The 24,964-nt window shown below is 39.8% G+C and overlaps 2 protein-coding genes across 12 annotated transcripts in view; one reads left to right on the forward strand and one right to left on the reverse strand.

The window, feature by feature from the left end:
• The first annotated feature begins 1,644 nt into the window (after positions 1 to 1,644).
• On the forward strand, positions 1,645 to 17,976 carry abhd3 (abhydrolase domain containing 3, phospholipase). Of its 2 annotated transcripts, XM_076876802.1 has the most exons (10): positions 1,645 to 1,925; positions 5,531 to 5,694; positions 7,396 to 7,578; positions 8,890 to 8,935; positions 11,566 to 11,678; positions 11,951 to 12,124; positions 13,956 to 14,004; positions 14,092 to 14,257; positions 14,414 to 14,604; positions 15,692 to 17,976. In XM_076876802.1, the coding sequence occupies exons 1-9, from the start codon at positions 1,764 to 1,766 to the stop codon at positions 14,593 to 14,595; spliced, it is 1,239 nt and encodes a 412-aa protein (XP_076732917.1). In that variant the 5' UTR covers positions 1,645 to 1,763; the 3' UTR covers positions 14,596 to 14,604; positions 15,692 to 17,976. The 2 variants fall into 2 exon arrangements, with proteins under 2 accessions (XP_076732917.1, XP_004542917.1); XM_004542860.3 differs by having other exon boundaries at positions 14,414 to 17,976.
• Positions 17,977 to 21,676: 3,700 nt separating this feature from the next.
• greb1l (GREB1 like retinoic acid receptor coactivator) overlaps positions 21,677 to 24,964 on the reverse strand; it is a 46,584-nt gene continuing 43,296 nt past the window's right edge. For all 10 annotated transcript variants that reach the window (XM_076876928.1, XM_076876921.1, XM_076876929.1 and 7 more), the window contains one exon: positions 21,677 to 24,491. In XM_076876928.1, the coding sequence (XP_076733043.1) occupies positions 24,328 to 24,491 (164 nt within the window). In that variant the 3' untranslated portion in view covers positions 21,677 to 24,327. The remainder of the gene's footprint in view (positions 24,492 to 24,964) is intronic.

Here is a 24,964-nt window from a genome sequence, read left to right on the forward strand (position 1 = left end):
ACTGCACAGGACACTCACTGTCTCCATACATGTCCTGCACCACCCTCACATACTTTAGCGCCTCTCCTGACGTCCACATACAAGACCACAGTTCTTTCAGTTTTTTGATTTTTGGTGGGCTTTTTGCAGCCATATGAATTGACACGAATTTAGAACAAAATGGGGTCCAACACACAGAAAATGCATAAGTCATGAATGGGTAAGTCAGAGGGCACCTTTTTTAATTGTTTCAACTGAGTAATAATGTATACTGTAGTTATCAAGACACATATTGATTGTCCATTTATTTATTATGATTTTTAGAGTTTTTCTTTCTGTACAGTCAAATACCAAATATATTGATAGGATAGTGAAGAATTACTGAATGAAAACTAAGCTCACCAATAAAAAATGTTAAACTACATTTACCTACACTAGAACATATTTAAGGTAACTTCCATATTCATTGTAAGCAGTTTCAGCCTTACAGGTACTCATCAGCTTATGTTTTCCTTGTATACAAAATTATGTACCAGATTGTCAAACTATTAAACTTTAATCACCCCAGATTACATTTTAAAATGTGAGATTAGATTATTTTTTAATTGTCTGTTTAAAAATTGAAAGGACTAATTCTCATATGAATATGTTCTACTTTATCCCAAAAACGTCTCTCGTGTTATTAGCGCGCTAGCTATTTTCATGGTGATCTAACATTTGTTTGTACTGGAGATTTTGTTCCTTTTTATTTACACTCCAAGTGAAAGAACAATTCTTTAAATGATTGCTCTCTTGGGTCCCGAGAGCAAAGCCTTCCATAGGGTACTGCAAGTAAAAAGTACTGCAATAATGAGCATAAACATGCACAGAAAACACAGCATCTCACACAATATACCAGTACTTTGTGTAAGCACTGTTTTTGAAAGGCTGTTTGATCAGGTCAGTTGCACAAGCTGAATGTACAAAATGCATTTATTCACAGTAAAAACATCTTTCTAAAAAATTTACATCATTTCATTTTTTATTTAAAGGTAATCCAAAAACAATCAGATTAGATTACACTGGTTTCCAATCCAGCTGAATATACATATTCAATATACTGAATGATTGTAACCCTTTGTGTGGCCCTTGGATCAAAAATGCTCTTTAAGCCCAGTGATTCCCTGTTTTTGGACTTGTGAAAAACTGAAAATAATAATAATAATAATGTATTGAAGTTTGTTTGTTTTTTTTTAGCCCAGGTTGCCTGTCTGTGGGAATAGATTGGAAAACAGTTGCCATAAGTCCCCTCCAATTAAATTAAACTATACAAATTTCCACAAGGTAAACACCTCCACTGGTCCCCATGGAGGTGTGTACCCGCTGGGGCATTTGCCTGTTTTGCTTGGTAAGTAAATTAATTTCACCCTGTACTTCCACAGCAGTAAGTGTATTTTCTGGAGGTCAATGTGCACAGTGATGTTGCTGCTGTTTTTCCAAACACCTATTTATTGATTTAATTCGCCAGCTTTAGTTTCGCTTTAGTTTTTGGCTGAACCGTCAGCTTTCCAATCCCTGTGCTGCACTGCGGGTCTGTGGACTGCAGGGGGCGCAGGGATGATTCTGAGTTCCCTGTTCTGCATAGCCGGTCAAAGAGCGCCACCTGTCGCTGATACCTATATATCTCTGTCCTCATCGGGTCCCCTTGACTGTCTCCTTCACTGTGGGCTCGCAGGCACACACAGCCGCGTATCACCAGAGCTGGCCGCTGTCCTCGCAGTACCTGAAACACCAGGGACCTTGCAATGATCTCGCTGGACTTAAATTTCAACATTTTGACTCGGGACCTGTCGCATTACCTGGAGAACCAAGTGAAAGTTGGGCTGTTCGGTTCGGGAGTGGGTCTGTCTCTGGTGCTGGGCTTCAGCGCGGCGTACACCTGCTACTATTTGATCTCAGTAGCGAAGGTAATTGACATTAACTTAAGGGTCTGTGTCTTTTGAGGGGAGTCTTCACGGTATACGGCTTGTATATCACATAAATCCCCGTGTGCGGTGTGTGGTCTTTCGCGGAGAAGCATCTTAACTGCCAGGGACTGGTGATGGTACTCGGCGTAGGTGCTGATGGAGGTGTCTGTTAGCTGGCATCAGTTTAACTGGAGGGATAACGCCGCAAAGCAGCACGTGTACGTCGGATGTCAGGCACGGAGCAAACACTAATCCGTATATAGACCCAAAATGGGTGTTATCCATATTAAAGTTTAGCTCGTATGTAACGAGAAAAGGACTGCAGTTAGACGTCGGCATTAGGGAAGCTAGGCTAGCTTTTACTGTAAGCTAGAAATGCCGGTAGAAGGTGTTATGTAACGCCCGCTGAGCTGCCGCCGTTCATTTGTAAAGGATGGAGACGAACAGCGTTCACTAAATGAATAAAAAGAAGCTTTTCGTCTGTGACTTTAGGGTTTGAATGCATAAATGTGGTTAAAATAAACGTGGATCTGTGAAATTGCCAGTCAGAATCTCTTAAAGCGGTGGTGTCAAACATGAGGCACGGGGGCCAGAACCGGCCCGCCAAAGGTTCCAATCCGGTCTACTGGAAGGGTGGAAGTTTTTCTTTTTGTTTTTTCACTTTCTTCTTCACTGTACTACACAGGGATGAAAAACGTATGGCTGTTTAAGTGTTGGTAGAGCTAAAGTTGTTTAGCATAAATAAAGATTAAAATACTGTAGGTTTTTTTTCTTGTTCCAAAAATCATTATTTTTTATTGTTTATTTTATTCTTAATTTGCATTTATTTATTTCTGCTTGTAGCAGAAGTCACTTGACCTTTGAATACACCAGAAATATTGTAGTTCTGTAACTTTTATTAAGTTTTTGTGACTCACAGTCTTGTGAGTGGCAAAGTTTCAATAAAATGTCAGTTTTGATTTTGTTTGGGTTTTTTTTTTTGCCAAACTAACAAACACTAAAACTAAAGATATTGCCTTTATAATTTTATTTTATTTTATTTTAGTCAGTTTTTTTTTCACATCTAATTTTGTTTTGTTTAGATTTAATTACCTAGATTAACATTTGTAAACAACACATAAAAACCAATCACATCAAAATAATGCAAACAATATACACACACTTTCTTCTGCTTTCAGAGGTTTGATGGCTTGAGACAGAAAAGACAGTTTAGACCTATTTTTTGTGAAGGGGGGGGGGGGGGGTAATTGTGCTGTGGAGATGGTAGTAGTTTAAAGGAAGAGGTCTCACAATGTTATTGTGAGTGATGAGACACACACACAGTCCGTATAAATGCTTTCTAAACTTGGTAATGCAATTCCCAACAACATGTAATGGAAATGTACTATTTGTCAGTGGATCCCGGAGGTTGCTGGCTCTCAGTAGAGGAAAACCTTTAGCAGATTGAAATGGTTGAAAATATTTGTTTTGCAGCACGAGCTGGAATTGGGGAATGTTCGTCTTCAAATAGAAGTTGTGGCTCTCTGCTTTTGCACTGAAGGCAAACAGGATCTGTTTCTAGTTTGCACTACACTTTTCACCGTTTCACTACAGCTCGGGGACTAGCTGGCCAGTGTTTGTGGATAAATCTGCCACTTCCATTCAAACTACACCAGCTACTAAAGAAATACCTATAGCCATTTTTCCTAGTGAGAGGTGGTTGCCAGGGGGTGAGTGACTGGTCTTTAGACCTGCGTTGCCATGGAGAGTACCCGCAACTAGGGCTGCTCAATTAATCGAATTTTAATCACGATTACGATCTGGGCTTTCAACGATCATTAAAAATGACTGAGCCGATTATTAGCCCCTCCCTCATTTATCTGCGACACCTTAAAGGCCGGTCCGTGAAAATATTGTCGGGCATAAACCATCCGTGGCGCAAAAAAGGTTGGAGACCGCTGATTAAGAGGACCCGAGGGAAGCTCGGAAAGCTAAGCAGAAGTTATTTGGAGAGGAGAGTGACTGCTGTTGGTTGAAAAGAGAGGTAAAAAAAAAACTTCAGTGGCGTTGCACACTATTTTATATTATTTTTTAAAGTCATTGTTAACCCTTTAAATCCGGTCAGAGCAGCACGCTCCGTTTTGTGTAACTATTTTTAAATCCCTGTAGAACCTGAACCCTGTAAGCTAGCGCAATAATTTGTTTTGCATATGAAACCAGAGGAGTTGTACTTACATCTTATGCCATCAGCTTGTCCTCGGTCACGGTTTCCTTCCACATAAAGCTTTGCAAAAATTGCATAAAAAGCGCTTGCAGGAACAAAAACGTAATATTCCAGAAACATGCTTTGCCGATCCGATCAGCTGTTCGTAACACTTCCCACATTGAAAAAGTCGTCAGCCCGAACTGTTGCATGTCCGCCATTTCCTGGCCGAAACCGGAAGTGACGTCATTTTCGCGGAAATGTAGTTTTTTACTTGTAGGCCTTAAAAGCCTACACTGGTCATGTTTGACTTTTCTGAATAGTTTCTGGGATGCTTAGAGCTCGAATTGCACTGCTGGAAATAGTTTATTTTGATGCACCTGCTGTTTTCTTTGCAAATTTGCATCATAGGATTGTTTTTTTTGTTTTTCCTGCAGTATATAAAAATTGGTGTATCTCCAAAATAAGACTATGAAGACACTCACAATAAGTTTCCTGTTGTTGTAAACTATTTTTTGAAACTTTTTTGTATTTAAAGTTTTGAGGGATAAACCTCTTAAATTTCTCCAAGTAGAAATATATGTAAAAAAAAAACAAAAACGATTTTCAATTTTTTTTGTAATTTATTGCACTTTTTTGCAATTAATGTAGTTACTATGGACTTAATGCATACATATTATTAAAATATGGGCTATAACAGTTATTTAGCAACTTGAAATGCTCCCACAAAGCTCTGGCGGACTTGGTTCTATAGTAGGTCTTAAAGGGTTAAATAAATATCGTCAAATAATCGAGATCTCAATTTCAGTGAAAATAATCGTGATTACCATTTTTGCCATAATCGAGCAGCCCTACCCGCAACCTCCAGCAACCACTTTTATACCCTAAGTCAGGGAATGCAAATTGTGTGTGTGTGTGTGTGTGTGTGTGTGTGTGTGTGTGTGTGTGTGTGTGTGTGTGTGTGTGTGTGTGTGTGTGTGTGTGTGTGTGTGTGTGTGTGTGTGTGTTATTTCTTTACATTAAAAGGTTGGTTATTATGCAGTTGTTTAACTAGGCCAGCTCACTTGAGATTATATTGGGCCATGTGTGGCCGATGAGTTTGACACCCGTGACTTAATGCAAAGTAAGCAGCTTGCTATGCTTGAACGTGGTTGTGCACATTAATCATGCACAACTGTAGGTTTATGCACTCATAAAGCAAACTCTGTCACAGTTAGATCTGTATTGGTCTGTATTAGATGTGATTTGATGATAATGAATATATTTAGATTTAGCTTTACCGCATGTGACAGTAAATTTATTATTACAGTAATGGGTCTATTATTAAGACTAAATAACAGCACTTTAAATTAGTCCTGTAGGGAGACGAAGTCTCTTATATGATTTTAACCTGTGCCATCCTACATTCACGTCTGTTTTGCAGAAGCCACAGCTGATCTCTGGAGGTAAGAAGTTCTACCATTTTCTGAGGGAGCAATGTCCAGTAGTGTCAGAGACCTACTACCCCACCTTTTGGTGTTGGGAGAGCCGCATCCAGACTCTGCTGAGACCTTTCGTCACAGCCAAACCGGGGGTCATCTACAGAAAGTAAGTCCCCGCTGTGACTGATGTGCCAATTGTCACTTTCATCCTCTAAGCTTATATTTTATTTCTCCTTTGAATCAATTTTGTTCCGCAAGAGATTTCAGCATTACTAAATGTCAGGGAAAACATTTTGAGTATTTTGCTGCTGACTGTGCTTGGCTTTATCAAACTTGCTCACTGAGAAATTGCTGTTGGTCGTTCTTTCCAGTGCCACAACTGGAAACAAATCCGGCTCTTGTTCTTTGCCAATCTCCAAAGCCCAGAGGAGAAAGAGATCCTTTGTGTCACCGTGCTGGCTTGGTCCGCCAGGCCTGCTCCTTGAAAATGTTCATTCTGCTGAAGATTAATTGGCACTGCATTCCCTACCCCCCACATATCTCAAGATATGAGATTAGAATGAGTGAAGACAGATTTGGTTTTAATTATAACACATGTATAACTTATTTATTTGTTTTCACTTGGGGAAAAAAAGACCCTCATTTTTCACGTACATGCGTTTTGCCCAAGTCTGTGTGTTTATAACTGTAAACTGTACAACTGATCTGATGTCCTTATGTTTAGGTGTCTGTACCATGTACTAGACATTAGAGTAAAAGACAAAAATACAATCTTTAATATTCTTTTTCCTTGTTTTCTTAATTCCTTACATAAAACCACAGCTGATTTTGTTTAAATATGACTTTTAATTCAAGGGAAACGGTAAAGAATTAAGAACTGTACACCATTAATCTGCCACAAGGACTTTGACACTGCCTCTGCTTTTCACAGAGATCTTTGTCAAGGAGAAAAATGCTCCCATAATGCCCCTGGGTGTACAGATGCTAATGGAGGTCTGTGCTACCGCATCAAACCTAGAAAGACTGATAGTTGCATTCACTCAAGTTATTATCACATGGCCTCCGGGGACAGCAGGACACTCCTCCTATAATGAAGTTATACAAGGTTGACCCAAGGACGGACAGCGTGAAAGATGTCCGATGTATCGTAGGGTGTCTGGGTGAAATTCCACTCAGCTTGTTGTCATAGCTGGGGATTAGCACCACGGACTCTGCTGGTTTCTCCGAATTGGCCTTTCTTGACTTTAAAGTCTCGCCTCAGGTGCATATTTCATGGCCGTTCTGTAATTTCACGCTGTCTCTCTTAACCGCCGGACGGCCAAGTTGGGCTCAGCGGCTGTCGCGTGTGTGCGTTTGTGTGTGCGGAGCAGGTTTAAAAATGCACCGAGACTGAATTACATCATCTGCCACGCACGGGTTGTGCATCCACGAAATTGATTAGCTATAAGAACCCATTGGTGCAATGGCCTCCTCTTTATTTGAATTTGCTCTGTGTTGCAGAGTCTGCTGACAAGGTGCTCGCAAGGGAAATGAGGCAGCTGTCAGTGAGTGTTGTGCTCACATATCCAGTCCCCACTTTAGCAGCGTGTGTAACGGATGCAATGAAGTAATCCCGTTACTTAAAAGTATTAATTGTGATGTGAAAGAAGAAGTGGACTATTTCCACTGTTTTTATAGCTATTTCATTAGCAGATATGCTTTTTAATTCAAATTTCACACCAGTGTTGTCCCATGCTTGTGTCTGACTGTATATATACTGTATATATACAATGGATGAAACGAAGAAGACGATATATACAGGCGCACAGAGTGATCATTGTCAGGAAGACCGGTGTTGCTGACTTGCGTGTCCTTCTCGTCTCTGCAGTGAGCTCATTAAAGCAGCAGATGGAGGACAGATCTCTTTGGATTGGTTCGACAACGATGACAGCCTTTCTCATCCCGACCCTGCCACCAGGCCCACAGTCCTCCTCCTCCCCGGTCTGACCGGCACCAGCCGAGAGTCCTACATCTTACACATGGTCCAACAGAGCCGGGATCTGGGCTATAGGTGGGTGGTCTTGGCTGAATAGCCTGGCTGACTCAAAGAACTGACAATTTCTCTGCTTTATGTTCTAATTTGCTATCCACACAGACTGCAGATTTCATGTCCAAATAAAGTGAAAGAACTTTCACTGGCTTTCATGATTGCAAAGTAAAATCTGCAACCAGTTCTATAGTGCTTTTGCAAGATTTTTTATACCTTTATATAATGGGTCCATGAGTGACAGGGGCTCGGGGTTATTTGAGGTGAAATCACAAATAAAGTGGGCAGCTAAGCTCCGTGTCGAGAGCTGCTTTTGTAAATAGCCAAATGTAGCCCGAGCTTGAAGAGTTGCAGAGGGAGGCACTTTTTTCCCCCTCCACTTTCCTTCATCTCCAATAGGCCCTGTCTATGTTCTCTCTGCACTCATTCTTTCACACAGATTTGGAAAGGCATGGGAAGAGAGCCGGCAAACTCAGCATCTTCCACCCCTCTCCCCTGTCTGTGTAGCTTAATTAATTACAGCTTATCCGGGTACAAGCTTTGCAGCTTAGCCCGGACCAGCCTCCGAGTGTATGCTGCAGCGTGTGTTTAAGCACTCCACCACCACCACCACCTCCTTCTCCCCCCTCCTCTCGCCCAGCACCCTGTACAGCTCTGCCCTGCTGCTGCTGCTGCTGCTGCTGCTGAGTTATGCCGATTATAAAAACAGCAGGTCTGACTCCAGCAGATAATAGATGACTGGCGAGATGCTGATGCCTTTGCTTTGCAGTACAAACACAGTTCCTTCACACAGCTGTGCCTCCCTGCGCACTTCATCGTATACACAGTTCATTTCTTTTATGTAAGAAATGTTTGTATAAAGAAATCTGGGCTGTTGCTTTCATTTGGACGTGAGCTTTTATAGGCTTTTGATTAACTGTAAAATCCTGAAATTGGAAGGAAATGTAAAAAATAAGCCATTTACTAGCGATTTAGCCAGTTTGAAATCTGAAGTTGGTTAGTTTACACCAATCGAAGGCACATTTGAGGATGTTTTATCAGCAAACTTTGGATTTTCTTCTGGAAAGCTGAGTAAAAGAGCTAGTCAGTGGTTGTTTAATGCACTAATCAGTTCAGATCTCCTTATATTACATACACATGTACAACATAGACAATTACTTTGCAACATGCAGTTAGTTTTTATAGTAATAAATCCAAATATTATGTATAAAATGTCAAGAAACAGCACTACATTCTCGACAAACTCAATCTAATATATTCAAAATGTAACATTTACCTGCTGCCCATTAAATTTGACGGTGATTATTAAAATTATATATGTTTTGTGGATTTCAGATGCGTGGTTTTCAACAACAGAGGAGTTTCTGGTGAAACATTACTGGTAAGATCTGTTCCAACACGTGTCAAAGATTTCATTCTTTTTTTTTTCTTCTTTTTCGTCCGTGAGCGCCGTCCATGTTCACAGCGTCAGACACGACTGTTTAGGACAGCTGACCTCCCTGTAGAGTTGCTCTTTTTCTTCTGTTGCACACGTGTCGCAGAGCCCACAGGGAGCCTCAGTGGACGCCGAACAGACAATGTTGCTGCACAGCAGGGATTAAGTTACAGACAGATACTGTATTTTAATGCCGAGCCACAGAAATATGAGCTCGCCAAACACGTGCTGTCCCGACACCTGGCTTAATCTCTCCTCTTGCACTCGGGTATATTGAGCTAATACAAATTAGCTCAAACTTGGATATTGTATTCCATGCACATTGCATTTAATGGCTCCACTCTCTGCACTCTCTGCATGTCTCTGCTTTAGAATAGAGATACCGTCTACTACCTGCTACATTTACTATCACCATTGCATAGAGATTTTAGTCAAAGTGGTGTTTTATCACCTGGAGAGAGTGCACAAAATCAAACCTTCAGATTTGAAACAAGAGCAAAGGATCCAGTGTCACTGTGTTTGATTGGGGTTTACATCCAGAACTCAGTTGGTTCAGCTGTTATTACATTTGAGCTGGACCCTGTAATCCTGGCACCGTACCAGGTCGTTGGGGCAGTTTTCTCCCTCTGTCAGTGGAGAAAATGGTGCGATATTCAGTGCAAATGCTTTAGCACTTGTATGCTTCTCTGTCCAGTAAGTGTGAATATCCTCCATTGTTCAACCAGGCCAGTTTTTCCAAATGGCCCACTGTGTGAAAGATGCACACTGATACAAAGATTATCCCTAAGTGCTATAGCCCTATTTCCAGACCTTGAGAAAACGCCTATTACATTACACTCTCCTGTGGAGTTGCTTTGCAGTGAATATGTTCACTCTGCTAAGTCTGTTCCCCTGAGACATTATTAATTTGTTGTTTTGTTATATATTCAATATAAAAATAAGCATAGTAAGATCTGGTGGCCTATTAAAGTTCTGCTCTTGTCCAGAACTATTAAAGGAAGCATAAGAGAACAGAAAAGCAGGAATATAGTTTGCCTGAGCTTCTTCTTGAATCCTAATGAGCAGCCTTGGAGAGCTGAGAAACTGGACTTGTTAAATAGGCTCCTTCAAGTTAGAGCAGGCTTGTTTTAAATGTTAAGTAGCCTGCACTGAGTGATAACACTGTTTCAAGTCGAATAAAATGTCACCCCCACATACACAGAACAGCATTCTTATCATACTCAGAAATTGCCAAATAAACAATAATAATGAGTCTCAGAAAAATGGGTTATCCTGTGCTGGCCTGCTAAAACATTTTTTATGTAGATACACAGCGTGAACAGGTAAATGTGAATCCACTTTTCATGGCTTTATAGAGAGGAGATTCTCGTGGTCTACTGAGCAAATGACTGAAGGTTTCAATAGAGTTCACTCACTGGATACTTCATTATGTACACCATGCTATTACTGAATTGGAATGCCCTTTGCCTTCAGAGCTACCTTAGATTCAATAAGGTGCTGAAAATATTCCTTAGAGATTTTGGTCCATATTGTTGTGATAGCATCACCCAGTTGCTGCAGATTTATTTACTGCACATCTTTGGTTCCATCACAGGTGCTTTATTGGATTGATACTGACTGTTAAGGGCATTTGAATACGGAGAACTCTGTGACATATTAAAAAAAACCAGTTTGAGATGATTTAAGCCTTAGTGATAACACGGTGCGTTATCCTGCTGGAACCAGCCATCAGAAGAATGGTACACTGTGGTCATAATGGGATGTACACGGTCAGCAACAATACTCTGGTAGATTAGGGCATTTAAACAACACTCAGTTGTTACTAAGGGGCCCAAAGTGTGCCAAGAAAATATCCATATTATCATGAGATCACTGGCAAAAGCTTGAATGATCGATACTAGGCAGGACGTATCCATTGCTTTCAACTCATCAGACCAGGCAACACTTTTCCAATCTTCTGTTGCCCAATTTTGGTGGTCCCAATGGGAGCCTCTCTTTCTAGTTCTTATCTGAGAGGAGTGATAGTCATTGTGGTCTTCTGTTGCTGCTGTAGCCCATCTGCTTTAAGGTTTAACATGTGTGTTTAGAGATGCTGTTCTGCATGCCTTGTTATTTGAGTAGCTGTTGCCTAAATGCCAGTTCAAAGCAGTCTGGCCTCTGGACAAACATTTTCACCCAGAGAATTGCAGCTCATTGGATATTTTCTCTTTTGAAGGCCCTTCTTTGTAAACCCTGGAGATGGCAGTGTGGAAAAATCCTAGCAGATCAGAAATTTTTGAAATACTCAAACCAGCCTTTCTGGCACCAACAACCACATCACATTCATTTAAATCACCTTTCTCCTCTATTCTGATGCACAGTTTGAATTTCAGTATGTCTGTGGACTGTCAGCCTGTCTCCATAAAATCCTTTAGAAGAAACAGCTGCTCTACCAAACTAATAAACTGTAATGTCATCTAAGTTTTTACTATACTAAGTTTCCAGTTTTCACTTTTGTTGGGTCTTCATCGTGGTTTTGACAGAGACAAAGAATCAGAAAGGCAGGAGTGACTGTGTTATGTTGCTGTCATACCCAGACCCCAAGGACCTACTGTGCAGCCAACACAGAGGATCTGGAGACTGTTCTTGAACACATCCAGAGGGCCTATGAAGCTGCTCCACTCATGGCTGCAGGAGTGTCCATGGGCGGGTAATGGAGCCACTCTTTACAAGCTAGCTTGCACATACTGCTAATAAAAGTCAGAATAAACATTAAAGCTACTTTTCACGATGCAGCTTTAGTAAACTGTGAGATATTGAACATTTACTGTGTGTTGGGGACATGTCAGTGCTTTGTTTTATTATTTTCCAGTTGTCTGCCAAATAATGTGTTTTTTATTGCACAACAGTAATCCTCTGAATTGGGGGATTGGTCATTCAGTTTCCCTCTGTCCCTTCATCTCTCCCTCTCTCCATATTCAGGATGATGCTGGCAAACTACTTGGGGCGCAAGGGCCGGGAAACCTGTCTGAAAGGGGTCGTGGTCTTCTCAGCGGGCTGGGATGTGTTTGAGTGCACCGCTTCACTGGAAAAACCCCTGGACCGTTTCCTCTTCAACTCCTACCTCACCAGCTGCCTACAAGCCTCTGTGCACAGGTCAGCCAGGGCCAGAGCAGGGATTAACACAGCCACTAAGTCACTGCCAGTGCTAGATTCTAAACAGAGGCTTGAACAACTGGGTTTCAAATATTTATTTTTGGTTTGCTCATTTAAAAGTTGTGGGGGGGAGGGGTATGCTTTATTATTTGTTAGGTGATGAACAAAACATTTAAACAAAGCCTGACTACATATCCACAATATATTCCTACTTGTGTGTTAATATGAGCAATGACATATACATATATATATATTTACCTAGTGCTGCCTCATCATTTTTCTTATTGGATATCACTGAGTTTTTCCTAAGTTATTGTGTTAGAAGAAGTAAAAGAAGATATTTTTTATTAATCCGGTTAGAAAATTTAATTAAAACTAAATAGCTCAAATACGTAGACTAGTGACAGCTCGATAAATTACAATATGACAAAACAAATATTTTAATAAGGTAAAAGCCTAATCGGAAATCAATAAATGCTTAATCATACTTAAGTAAATAATAATTATGATGATGTAGTGGTTTGCGCTGTTGCCTTCCAGCAACAGGGTCAAAGGTAAAGGTCAAGGCTGAACCACCTTTACATGGTGTCACTCTGGGTAATCGAGACTTCCCCTCGCTGTCTCACTGTCATTTGCTGTGTAACCATATGTCAAATGCAGGATGGATAAATAGCTGAGTGTAAACCTAAAGAGCACCTTTATTGCATTGATGATGATGATGATGATGATAGTAAATCCAGAAATCCAGACTAATAACAGACTAAAGGACTAATAACTGATTTAATAGCCAGGGACAACACAAGGGTGGATTGATAAACACTGAGGAGAAGACAGTGCTATTTCTACACATGAGGGTAATTAGTAGAAGTGGACACAGCAGGGTCATGAGGCACATGTGATTGTAATGAAAGACATTGAGGCATGAGGTGAAGTAAAACTAAACACAAAACACAAGTGAGAAATAACGCCTAAGATAAGGCAGGAAGTGAGAAACAATAAACAGGGAAACGCAGACACGGGACTGAACTAAACGAAGAAGAATTGACACAAACGCAGAAGACGGGAAACACTGAGGAAACAAATGAAACTGGAAAAATAAATTATAACAAGAACTAAAGGCTCCAAAAATGCTAGAGAATAAATTAGGATCAATAGTCACCATTATGAACAGCTAATGAATTCAATGCCAAAAGTTCAAAAAGCCACAGTCCAGAATTAATAGATGGATAAAAATATTCTTATATAATACACAAATGACATCCACAAATGGCATCTTCATGTTGCCTAGCAACTGCAATTTTTTCTAGCATTTATGCAATTAACATTTAACAAAAGCATCAACTCATTTAGATCCACAAAAGTTGAATTGAAGCTGCCTAGCAACGGGCTAAAACGGCCCATTTTTCGCAGCCTCTACAACCCCCACGTTTTTTACTTCTCTTGATGCGAATGAGAATATCAGTTCATGCTTATTTTAAATAAATATAACTGATATTAGCTTATCATCAAGCCAATTGTGTTCTTTAGAATATTGCTATTTAAGACAAATACTGATGACAACGTTTGCACATCTGAAACCGGGATCATGCTGAGAGGAAATGAAGGCTATGTGTGAGGAGCTGAATTTCATTAGCAGGAGGAATGTTCTCATATCGATGTTGATGTTTTATTGAAAAAAGCTTTTTTGAATTTATCTTTTCTTTTCCGGGGTAGATTATTATATTGTTACAACCTTGTCAGCATTTCTGGGGAATATTTTCAAATGCAAGTCATGTAACCTAACAGCAGTTAGTGACCTGTTTTTTGTTTTTGTTTTAAATCTGCCCCGCAGGCACAGACCAGTGCTCGAAAAATGTTACGACATTGATCATGTCATGAAGGTAGGGGATTATTTTCAGCGGCGTTAAGCCATGCCAATTTCATTAAATAAAGTAGACCGAATAAATCGTTTTACCGCATTCCCACAGGCAAGGACCATCCGAGAGTTTGACGAGAGGTTCACCTCCATAATGTTTGGTTATCCTACCAATGACGACTACTACCGCGATGCCAGTCCTGTCCACAGGCTCAAATCTGTGCAGGTGCCAATGCTATGTCTCAACGCTGCTGACGATGTCTTTTCTCCATCTCACGGTGAGTCTCCAGTCCAAAGTCCAGTTCATGGGTGAAAATACTTCAACTACGTGAACTAATGATAACATTCTGGCATGTCATGTAAAGACATTGCACAGAGATTAAGCAAAAAAACCCAAAACAAAACAAAAAGTGAATTCTGTGTTTTGTTTGCAGCCATTCCAGTGGAGGCAGTGAAACAGAACCCTAACCTGGCCATGCTCATTACCCATCACGGCGGCCATATTGGTTTCCTGGAGGGCCTGTGGCCACGTCAGAGCACTTATATGGACCGAGTCTTCAAGCAGTTTGCAAAGGCGGTCATTGAGCAAAGCAACCAACTCAAAGACCTCTCCTGATAAGAAGATGTAACTGATGTTCTAGTTTTACATTTTTATTATGTCTTCTTGATACATTCTGTCCTTTATTTCTTCCATTTTAAATCCCATTCTTGTTTTTTATACCTTATTCAGCCCTTTCTGCAATACATCTACCTTTTCCTCTCTACCAGACCAGTTCTGCAGTTTTTCTTTCTTCTGATGACTTCTTCTATCCTTGCCCTCCATAGGTCTGTTCTATTTTTGCTGCCACAAGCAAAAAAAAAAAAATCCTCATTCTTTCTCATTTTAAAGGGCACATTTTATTGAATGCAGCATTTGTGTTGCACTCAGCATTAATTTATTGATTCCATACAGTTAAAAGTCTGTAGTCCTGCAAGCAAAGCTGTTCATGTCACAGCTGAAATACTGAATCTGTGCCCATTTGTGCATTAGCTAGCTAAAGAATTATGTGATTACCGTGTGCAATCATCAGTACTGTACATGAGATTCCAATCATTTTTGTTTATGAAGCATCCTCTATTGCTTTTATCATGAAGACATCTGTAGGATTTTAGCCCTCAGGGATTTTTTTTTATTTCCTTAACTTCATTTTCCTTAACTTCTTTCCCTCCTTTGTACTTTCTCAGTTATTCTCCTGGAGTTTGAGTTTTTCTAAGTTTACATCCACACAAAGTTATTTATTTTCTTCTAAAGTAATAGTTTCATATTTTTGTCTTTTGAGTTGTGAAGCTTGAATTGACTTTCTTTTAAATATGATGCTAATATCATGAGATGAATAGCTTAAAGATTGGAAGCATAAAGATTGGAAGCAGAGGAAAGCAGCGCCTCTGAAGCTCTAAATAAAATGCAGTGCCGTGAAAAAGTATTTTCCCTCTTCCTGAGTTCTTAGGGTTTTTTTTTTCATATTTTCATACTTCAGATCAGCAAAATAAATTTTAATATTTAACAAAGATAACCAGAGTAAATACATAAAAATCTGTGTGATGATCTGAACCATGTAAGTAATGTAATTTAATAAATGTGCAAAAAAATAAACAAATCAGGAAGAGGGAAAATACTTTTTCTCTGCATTTTAGTGTAATGTTACTAAGGGATACTTCCCTCTCGTTGCCAGGAGAAGAATTGTCACGGGAGAGGAGTACCCACAAATTAAACATGAAATTGCAAAGCTCTTATATTTTGGCATAATTTTTGTCGCTGTTAATAAATAATCAGAAAGCACTCATAAAGAAACGTAAGTCCTCGAATGCAGTAGTTTGAGCTCGCTGCATAGTAATTACACATTTTAAAGCAAAAAAGTGCAAATTTAATTGGTTTTTATCTTATTTATTTATTTATTTGTTGCATAGTTGACATTTTGCTACATCAGATGGTCTAAAATAAGTATTAAAATATAGGTTTGCCTAAAATCTGTCCAATAATAATAAGTACTCACCTTTACCACACACAGACAGATAATGTAGTGCCTGGACTAAAGCTTTGTTTCTTTTACCTCTGAGTTGTCAGAGGTAGGAGTGACGCCACTCTCGAGTTGACCGTTCCAGCTGTAGTAGTAGTACGTGGAAAATATCGTATTTTGGGTTATTTCCAAATTTTTTGTAGTTTATAATTTTGACTTCTCAGATGCATAACTCATAATTTTTGAGTTATTAAGTAATTTAGCTCCCCCCCCCCCCCCCCCCCCCCAAAATTAAAAAATAAAAAGCTTGTGTAGAGTTCAAATTGGAAAGTCCTACATCAAAGTTGGGATTTCCAACTCTTCAGTTGGAACACAGTATATTTCCTAGTCTCATGAGTGACTTTAATGTGTTTGGTTACCCGTGTAACCCTGGTTCTCTGAGGTATCTCATGATAGGATATGCCCTCCGACGTAACGAAAAGCTCCACTAGCACAAAGTCCTTCTACGATCTTAATTGCTGATCTATTTGGTTCAAGTCCACTGGATGTCTTTGTCATCAGTGCGTGCGAACATCTGTGTGGGCATCTGCGTGACTGCACGGAGTCGTCTGTGAAGAATTTAAATAACAGTGGACCAGCTACCCATCTATCCCAGGCAGTGGGCATAAAACAGACTTCAGAGAAGTGTAACAGAAAAAACTACGCAGCTATTGAGTCTCGAACTGTAAATCAATGTCCATCTCTGCAACAGAGTATAATCAATGCTTAAAGCCTAGGTTATGCTCTGTTAGTTCATTAACATGTAAACTGTCTGCAAAAAGAATAGGCAGACACACGGACATCCACAGAAACCTGCTAACCATCTGATGACGAAGGGCTCATTTATAATAGCCCTTGGCCTCAATGTATAAAAGCAATGTATATTTGTCAGTCCACTAGTTGAGGCTGCCATTTTAATAAAAAAAATTTTAAAAAACAGGAAAAGTCTACCTAAATCAACCTGTTTTAGAGCTTTACAGGGATAACCAAGCTGAGTTAGTTTCCCCCTTCTTTCATTCTTTATGCTAATCAAGTAACCGGCCTCTGGCTGCAGCTTCATATGTAGCAGACCGAGAGTGGAGTGGTGTCAGCCTCCTTATCTATCCCACACTGCGAAATCGAACAAGCATATTTTGAATTGTTCCTGTCTGTATGTCTCCTGCATGCACTTTTATTTTGACTCATTCTTCCATTCATGCACCAAATAGTTTTACGACATGGAGACAAATTCATCAATGACGAGGAATGTAAAATTGCACTATGTAAGTTGAAAAATTCCTTAATGCAAAGCACTTCATTTCATGAGAAAAATGAAAGTGCATCCCAAAGGTTGAACAGAGCAAATGAGAGTATGGAAATTTCACAAGGTTTTCTTTCTTCAAATGTTGAAAACGAGTCCTTAACGTAGGTCTGAGGGTGCTAGACTCAGTGGATGTGAATGAAATAATGCACACGGTGACTGAAAGTGTTAGATGTTGCTTTACTAAATGCAAAGCCTGGTTTCCAGTCATTTTTTGTTTTCTTTTGCCAACAATGATCAAGGGGCTGGCTACCATGTATGAGTTAGTATCAGTGAAACAATCAGATCTGACTGGAAGCCAGACTTTCAGTAATGCACTGCGTGAAGGATTTTTCCTGTTCCTGTGGAATTATTATTTTTGTGTTTGTTTGTCCTACCAAGTGTCCATTGTGCAGCATGTGTCTTATCAGTGTCATCATGTCCTGAACGTTAACACCACTTTGTAATATGTAGCACAAAGGACATGTTTGTCTGTTCATAGGATTCATTTCATTTTTTTACACTGTATAAAAAGAAGAAAATTAAACATTCGGTTTAACATGTGCGGCAATAAAGAGTTTAACTTTAAAACAATGTCTCGATATAAGTACTAGTATATACGGATTATCAACATGAGTGTAATATGCTGTATTTAATAAATAAATAAACAAATTCTAAGTCATTTTGGCTCCTGTCTCCAGATTTGTTTCTTTTTTCTTTCTATTCTTTTAAACTTGTTTTTTCTGTAATAATTACATTTAGAACACAAAGTTGGATAGCCTTCCCAAGAGTCGCGTGAGACTGCCTTCATCATCGTCCTCTGACGCCAGGACATTTGACAGTCCACCATTTGAGCTGGCTTACTGCGTGACCGCTGTGTCACCAAAGGGTCACACTGTCTCTCCTTTCACGCCATCGGATTGGGATTTGGGCCTTAGAATTGACTCGCTCCACACTCATGAGCTTAGCCGTTGATAGGATATGCATGACTGCAGTAGTGGATGTGATCCACCAAAAGCCAACTGTAATCCGCCAGCACTCCACTTCCCCACAGACCAAGCCCTCAATAAGCCCACAGACAGATGAGCTTCGGTTATATGAAAACCTGTGATTAATTAGAGTAGACTGCCAAGAAGGGTGAGTAATTTTGTCTATCTATCTAATATAAATGTCCCACTTTGGACTTTACCCTCCGTATCTGATCCAATTGTTGCTTTTTCTTGACATATCTACTGGGATTGCCACCAAAAAAATTTAAAAAGTGGCAAATTTCATATACATACATATCTCTGAAGCATAAGCAATAAGCATGTTTGTGTGTGCTTGTTTCTTCTTCTACACAGTCATGAGTTGAGCCCCAAACTTGGCACACAGGTGCATAATAGTCCCCTGGTGGTTTTTTATCTACAGTAGATATTATGGCATCATCAAGTTGCCTGGCAACCACATAGCAATGGGCTAAAATGACATGGTTTTAGCATTTGTGCACCTGTAACGCCTTATAATAGCATCATATCGTTTTTATTCTGTGACAATAACTTCTCATTTATATCCACAAAAGCCATCTTGTTGCCTGGCAACCACCTAGCGATACTCTACTTATTTTTTGGTCTTTATTCACCTGCAACGCCTTGCAAAAGCAGCTCATCGTTTCAATTTCACCAAAAACATCTCATTTGTATCTTTTTGTTTTACTTTTCTTCAGTTTAACCATTACACAGTCTTCATAGGTCATGATTTAACAAAGTATTGTAATATTCTGACATTATTAACTGGATGACTAATCCTTAATAATATTTCAAAGAGCAGGAAGAGTATATTCTTTAGGTTTTACGATACTGTTTTGGAAAAACAGCATCTATCCCCCAACAGCATGCCCTTTTTTACCTAAGTCATGAAAACACAACAGTAATGATGGCTTTAATATATTTTATTGAAAATGAAACTTGGAAGAACAGTTAGGAGTTATTATTATAACCATCTATAACCATTACAACCATTAAACTCTGTCCTCAGGGCTATATCATAAAAAATATTCATACCTATCATTAACCATTCCATTATTTATATTAATTAAACCCAGAATAAATGCTTTCTAATTTGGGTATTGGTTATTATCTATTGATTGGTATCCATGGGTGTGGCCAGGAGCAGCAAATTTGCATTTAAAGCTACATGCACCTGTGAGCGATCGGTGAGGTATTGCTGAGCTGAAACTTTGAAGATACATTCTGGGAATATGTGAAACTTAATTTAAGCTGATAAAATGGGCTACAGTAGGAGAGAGAAATAATTTAAATGCATTTAATCTTCTGACCTTGCAGAATTTGGAAAAATATCACCTCAAAGCCCAAATTAAACAATGAAACCAAACAAGAAAACTGTGTACCACAGGAAGCTAATAGCACTGTAAATTAATAGCCTTAAAATAGTGAGTTACCCCTCTGACATCTTTGCAAGCATCAGATTTCAAACGCATAAAAATCATTTAAAACTTTTCCATGAAGAACAATCATGAGGTGCCAGAATCAGCATCCCAGGCGCCCTTTCATGCCTTTACTTTCTTATCCAGTCCTGACAGCCGCTGGCTGAAAATAGCCTTGTGTTATATCACACAGAGGTTGTAGGTTGATGGAAAGCCTGCTCTAATATTACCTCACAGGAGCTGAAATAGTAATGTCCCTGGACCAACAATGCCCCTGTGCCCTGACAGTGATGATGCCAGAAAGAGCCCAGCATTCATTATGAAGCTATTTCTCTTCTTGATAGTGAGAAAGGTCATTGTACATTATTCACAACAAAGATACAGAGGTGCTGAGATGGAAAAAAAAACACATCAGGAGAGATGTTGCTTCGGAAATAAACAAGACCCCGGGGTTTACTCTTGCAGAATAAAAAGATCTGGCATTGTGTGGATGAGAGTGAGGATACTGTTAATCACAGGCTAAAGACAGGGAGCCACATGCTTGAAGAACCCTACTTAAACTTTGTATCAGTCCACTTGTCTTCAAAATACAACATGAAAGCATCAAAACCAATGGAAATCAGAGCTTATAGAATTCAAACATGCAGCCCAAATGATAAGAAGTAATGAAGGAGTTATACAGTGATCAGAAGTTTCCATACACTCATCATGGGTATTTCTTTGAACTGTTCTTTTTCCAGTATGTATACATACATATAGGATCAAAAGTATACATACACTCCCAGCATTATATTTGATTAAATGTCACTTAATCAAATGTTCTTGCTGGATAGCTGACGACTCTTCTTGGCAGAATTGGCAGAGTTCATTTCAACTGGTTGGTTTCATTGCACAGACCCAGCTTTTAAGCATAGTCCACAAATTTTCAACGGGGCTGAGGTCGAAATATTCCAAAAGCTTCATGTTATCCTGCGTTATCTATTCCAAAATCAGTTTTGATGTATTTGGGATCATTGTTCTGTTGGAACATCTGATTGTGTCCAAGTTTCAACCATCAAGCTGTTGATTTGAGGTGAAGTGAAAAATCTTTCCATCACTTTCTGCAATGCATCAGTACAAGTGTCAAAAAAATAGTCCCAGACCATGATACTGCCACCACCATGTTCCACAACCGGAACGCTGAAAACTTTACTCGCTCCGGTCCTTGTTTTGTCTGAGCATAAAACTTTTTGGCTTGTCCACATGAGCAGTGGCAAATTTCAGTTGAGCTTGAAGGTGTTGATTTGGAAGTACGAACTTCTTTCTTAGTCGGCGCCCTCTCAGTCCATGCCAATGTAAATCTCACTTCATTGTGGACAGTGATGCTGGTGTTTCAGCAATTTCCAGTTCATGGCTGGCTTGAGGCTTAGTGGTTCTTTGGTTGTTCCTAAACATCTTAACCAATTTCCTCCAAAGGGTGACAGTCTGGCTCTTTGTCCAGACGTTGGCAAGGCGATTACACATCCATGTCAATGTCAAACAAATCCTTTTTATGCTGGCAAAGATAAAGTTGTAGTTAATCATGATCTGATGTTGAGTTAAAAGACACAGTAGAACTTTCAGGACCACTTTTTAAAAGACTGAAGTGAGTGTATGCACAATTTGGACCCTGCAGGGATTAGAGAAAACACAAAATAACATCAAATTATGCAACCAATTCTTGGTTTTTTTTAAAGTAATTAAAGATACATGCTCCACAATCCCTGGAAAGGGAACAAAAATGATCAAAAGCCCCAAATTTCCATAACATTCCTGCCCATGATGAGTATGTAAACATCTGACAACATGTGTATAATGTCTTGCAACTTTGCTGGAGCTCGCCAATTTTTGGTATGCAACTCACTCTACTGTCTTTGTGTCTGTTAACAGATTAAATCACAGAGTCGGGCACTGAAAACAAAGAGGAAAAATAACAGGATATGTTTAGATGCCATTTTATTACATTCAGACATTTTAAACAACAACAGCATGGCTCGAACATTAAGATATTCACAGCCTGCAACCACAATGGTAAACGTGAGGTAGATCAACCAGGCACCAAGGCTACCACTGTGCTGCACATAGTTATCAAACACATTTCAGTTAAGATTGTGGGAGCAAGTTGCATATTAAGTATTAAAATCAAAGAGGAAAAACACTTTCTACGGACCATTGTTTTGATCATCACTATTATATTAAATCTAGGGGTTAGGGAACATAACCGTCTTCTGGAAATAATTCTTTAAGCTGGCAACTTGTATAGTGCAAGTCCAACATTTGCAAAACCCCCAGTGACATTCAGTAGATCCAAGAATCATTCGTTTGTGTCTTGTGCAAAGCCTTCGCGACCGGTTTTGAAGAGGGCACGCTCCCTTGGCCCAAGTGAACTTAGGCCTCAATCAAATTATACACTCCAATATGATTATCAGTCCCAAATGCTTTTCAAATAAATAAAAAAAAATCCTCATGGACCTGATTCTCATTTTCAAAAAAAGAAAAAAAGAAAAGGAAAAAGCCCCCAAAAAGAATAAAGACATAAAAGACAAATCTAGGTAGATTCTTCTTGCCTTTGCAACATAAAAATGCAGAAAGACATCACCAAAATACACTGGCAAACATTACACAACATTAAACACATCAGTAACCCTCAGTGGGTAAGGGGATGATCGAATATATTAATAATGTAAACAAAGCTTTAAACAGTACAGTAGTACAAAACCCAATTATTTGATCTCTCTACACACAGAGGCAAACAACATTCTTTCGCCTCACAGTCAAAAGGTTTCTTCATTCTCATTGGTCCAAAAACAAAACAAAACCTAAGCAGACACTGTGTGAAACATCGCTTAAGGCATATTCTTTGGACAACCACGTGCAGAAACTTAAAAACATTCATCTTTCAAGTATATGTGTAAACCTAATTTTCGCCCTTTAATTCAGGACTGGAAACTGGGTTAATCAAAGTGGATGGTAGCAAACATCTTCAATAAACAATCAGGACACCATAACAGGAGGTGACATCTCAGGCACAGGCAGTAGCAGGACAGCTGGCAGTGAGAGAGCTTGCCTGTGGTACACTTTGCGCGACTATGTGAAAAATTACTGTCATAACATACGACTAAATCAACTGCTCGGTGTCCATGTTAACAGAAAGCATGTAAAAATAAAAACATTGTGGCAGATCATCTAAAGCTGTGTGCACGCTGGAAACTATTCTCTCATCGAGCATCGCTTGCAGATATTTTGAGCTCTGGTTTCCTAGGTAACCCTCTAAAGTATTTACAACCCAGTAATATGTCAATCAGCAGTATCATACGCTTTCAAAGTCTCTAAATTTCCTGTCACTGTAGGTTATTTTGGCTACAGTTGCAGAACGACACTGACTTCTTCTATGGTTTCTGGTTGTCACATCGCTTCCTGCGTGGATGTTGATTCACAGCGGCGTAGCGACCGCAAACCGTAGAAGAAAGTGAGTGAAATGTGTTATGTGACTACATGTCACGTTTCACCTGCTGACAGTGCTAACTGGATGAATCCCAAGATAAACTGTTCTCAACTTTGAGGCAAGGAATTGAAGTAACTACCAATGAGAACGCAGGATTCCATGCATTAGTGGGTTACCTAGGTAACAAATCAAGCAAACTGCTTCCTGTGTGGATGCAGTTTAATAGTGTTTCAGAAAAATTGACCAGCTTCACAGATTTCTATTGAAACTGAAACAGTAAAATACCGAAGACACAACTCGTATGTTCCCGTAGTTTTCCAGTCGCTTTGGATAAACTCGCATGAAATGTAGTCATGTGACAACATGTGTCAAATCCAACGGCTGCTTATTGTTTGATTCCCACAGCTTCCAGTACAGATACTCCTGATGACCTGAAATCCAGTAATGACCAAACTCTTGGGTGTGTCTTTGTAACGTTATGAGGAAACATAAATGGGCTTTGTGGATTATGAGAGGCGAAGCAGGTGAGAAAGGTCAAAGAAAGCAAAGGAAAAAGGAAAAGTGCAGCTAAAGGCGTCTTTGGTGCTTAGAAAAATTAATGGCAAACTTAAATTGTTTTCATGCAGATGCACAAACATTAACAAACACAGATGTTACCATGGTCTCAAACCTGCCATGTCCCTGTTAAAATATATTCCATTGATGCTGGTAGCGCGACTCCTTAAAGCCACCTCCCTCTGACCCCCTGAACATCCAGGACTGGACAAAGTGGGTTCAAAATACATTCTTCAAATAGTCACATTATCCGTCGCGAGTCCAAAAAAAACCAACACCAAAACAAAATAAGTTCAGTTTCAGCTGTGCTTTTTTTCCCCTCACAGCAAAGTCTTTTTCACTACGACACAAACTTAACTGAAGACAAGCCGACAAGCGAGCAAAAGTCAGAAACATTCACCGACCCTCTTTGGAGTCGGGCACAGTGCACACTGGCAGTACAGAAAGCTGTGTCAGGTGGTCCTCACACCTCGTGCTCCAGCATTTCCCTGCTGACCTGTCTTCTGCCTGATCAAAATTTGATTGCAGGTCTGGAACTAAATCTCAGTTCTGATTGGGTTTCTTCAGCAGCGGCATAGATTTGAGCAGGTTTAAACGTGGCGGCCGGTCAGAAAGTAGAGGGACCGATCCTCGTTGCAGTTGGCCGTCTGAAACTCGTCCCGCAGGCGGAACTGCCATTCGTCCTCCAGCTCCAGTCGGGCGATTGTCTGACGCAGGGAACTGCGGTCCTGACAGATCACACAGAGGGTGGCACCTGTGAACAAATTCAAGATCAAAAGTTAGATAGTAGGACATGCAGTGCCACTTTAATTATCAAGTTTAGCTGTTTAGTTCTCTATTGTGAGACAGATTGCATAATTCTATCATGTTAGATTTAACAGGGCTAGAAAGACATCCACGTGTGGCATAGTTTGCATCTAAGACACCAACTCATACGCAAGAACTGTCACTGCCTTCCAAACAAACTACAGGTGACCATGGCAACCTATTAGCAACCAAACCAACTGCAAGGACGTTTTTGGTGCAGCATTTTTTATATCTTTGTAACAAATTTCACCTAGCAACAGCGCACAACTTCCAGTAACCACTTACCAATCGGTTCAGGGATACAGATTTTCCCTTAGCAACCACTGGTTGCCAGGCAATCACCAGCTGCTCTCTATGCTTGCATGACTGGGATGTAAGCTACTGTAGTCAGGAACTGATTCTTATTTTGTAGAGACACCC

The sequence above is a fragment of the Maylandia zebra genome, linkage group LG18 (genome assembly GCF_041146795.1).
Source record: "Maylandia zebra isolate NMK-2024a linkage group LG18, Mzebra_GT3a, whole genome shotgun sequence".
Taxonomy (NCBI): domain Eukaryota; kingdom Metazoa; phylum Chordata; class Actinopteri; order Cichliformes; family Cichlidae; genus Maylandia; species Maylandia zebra.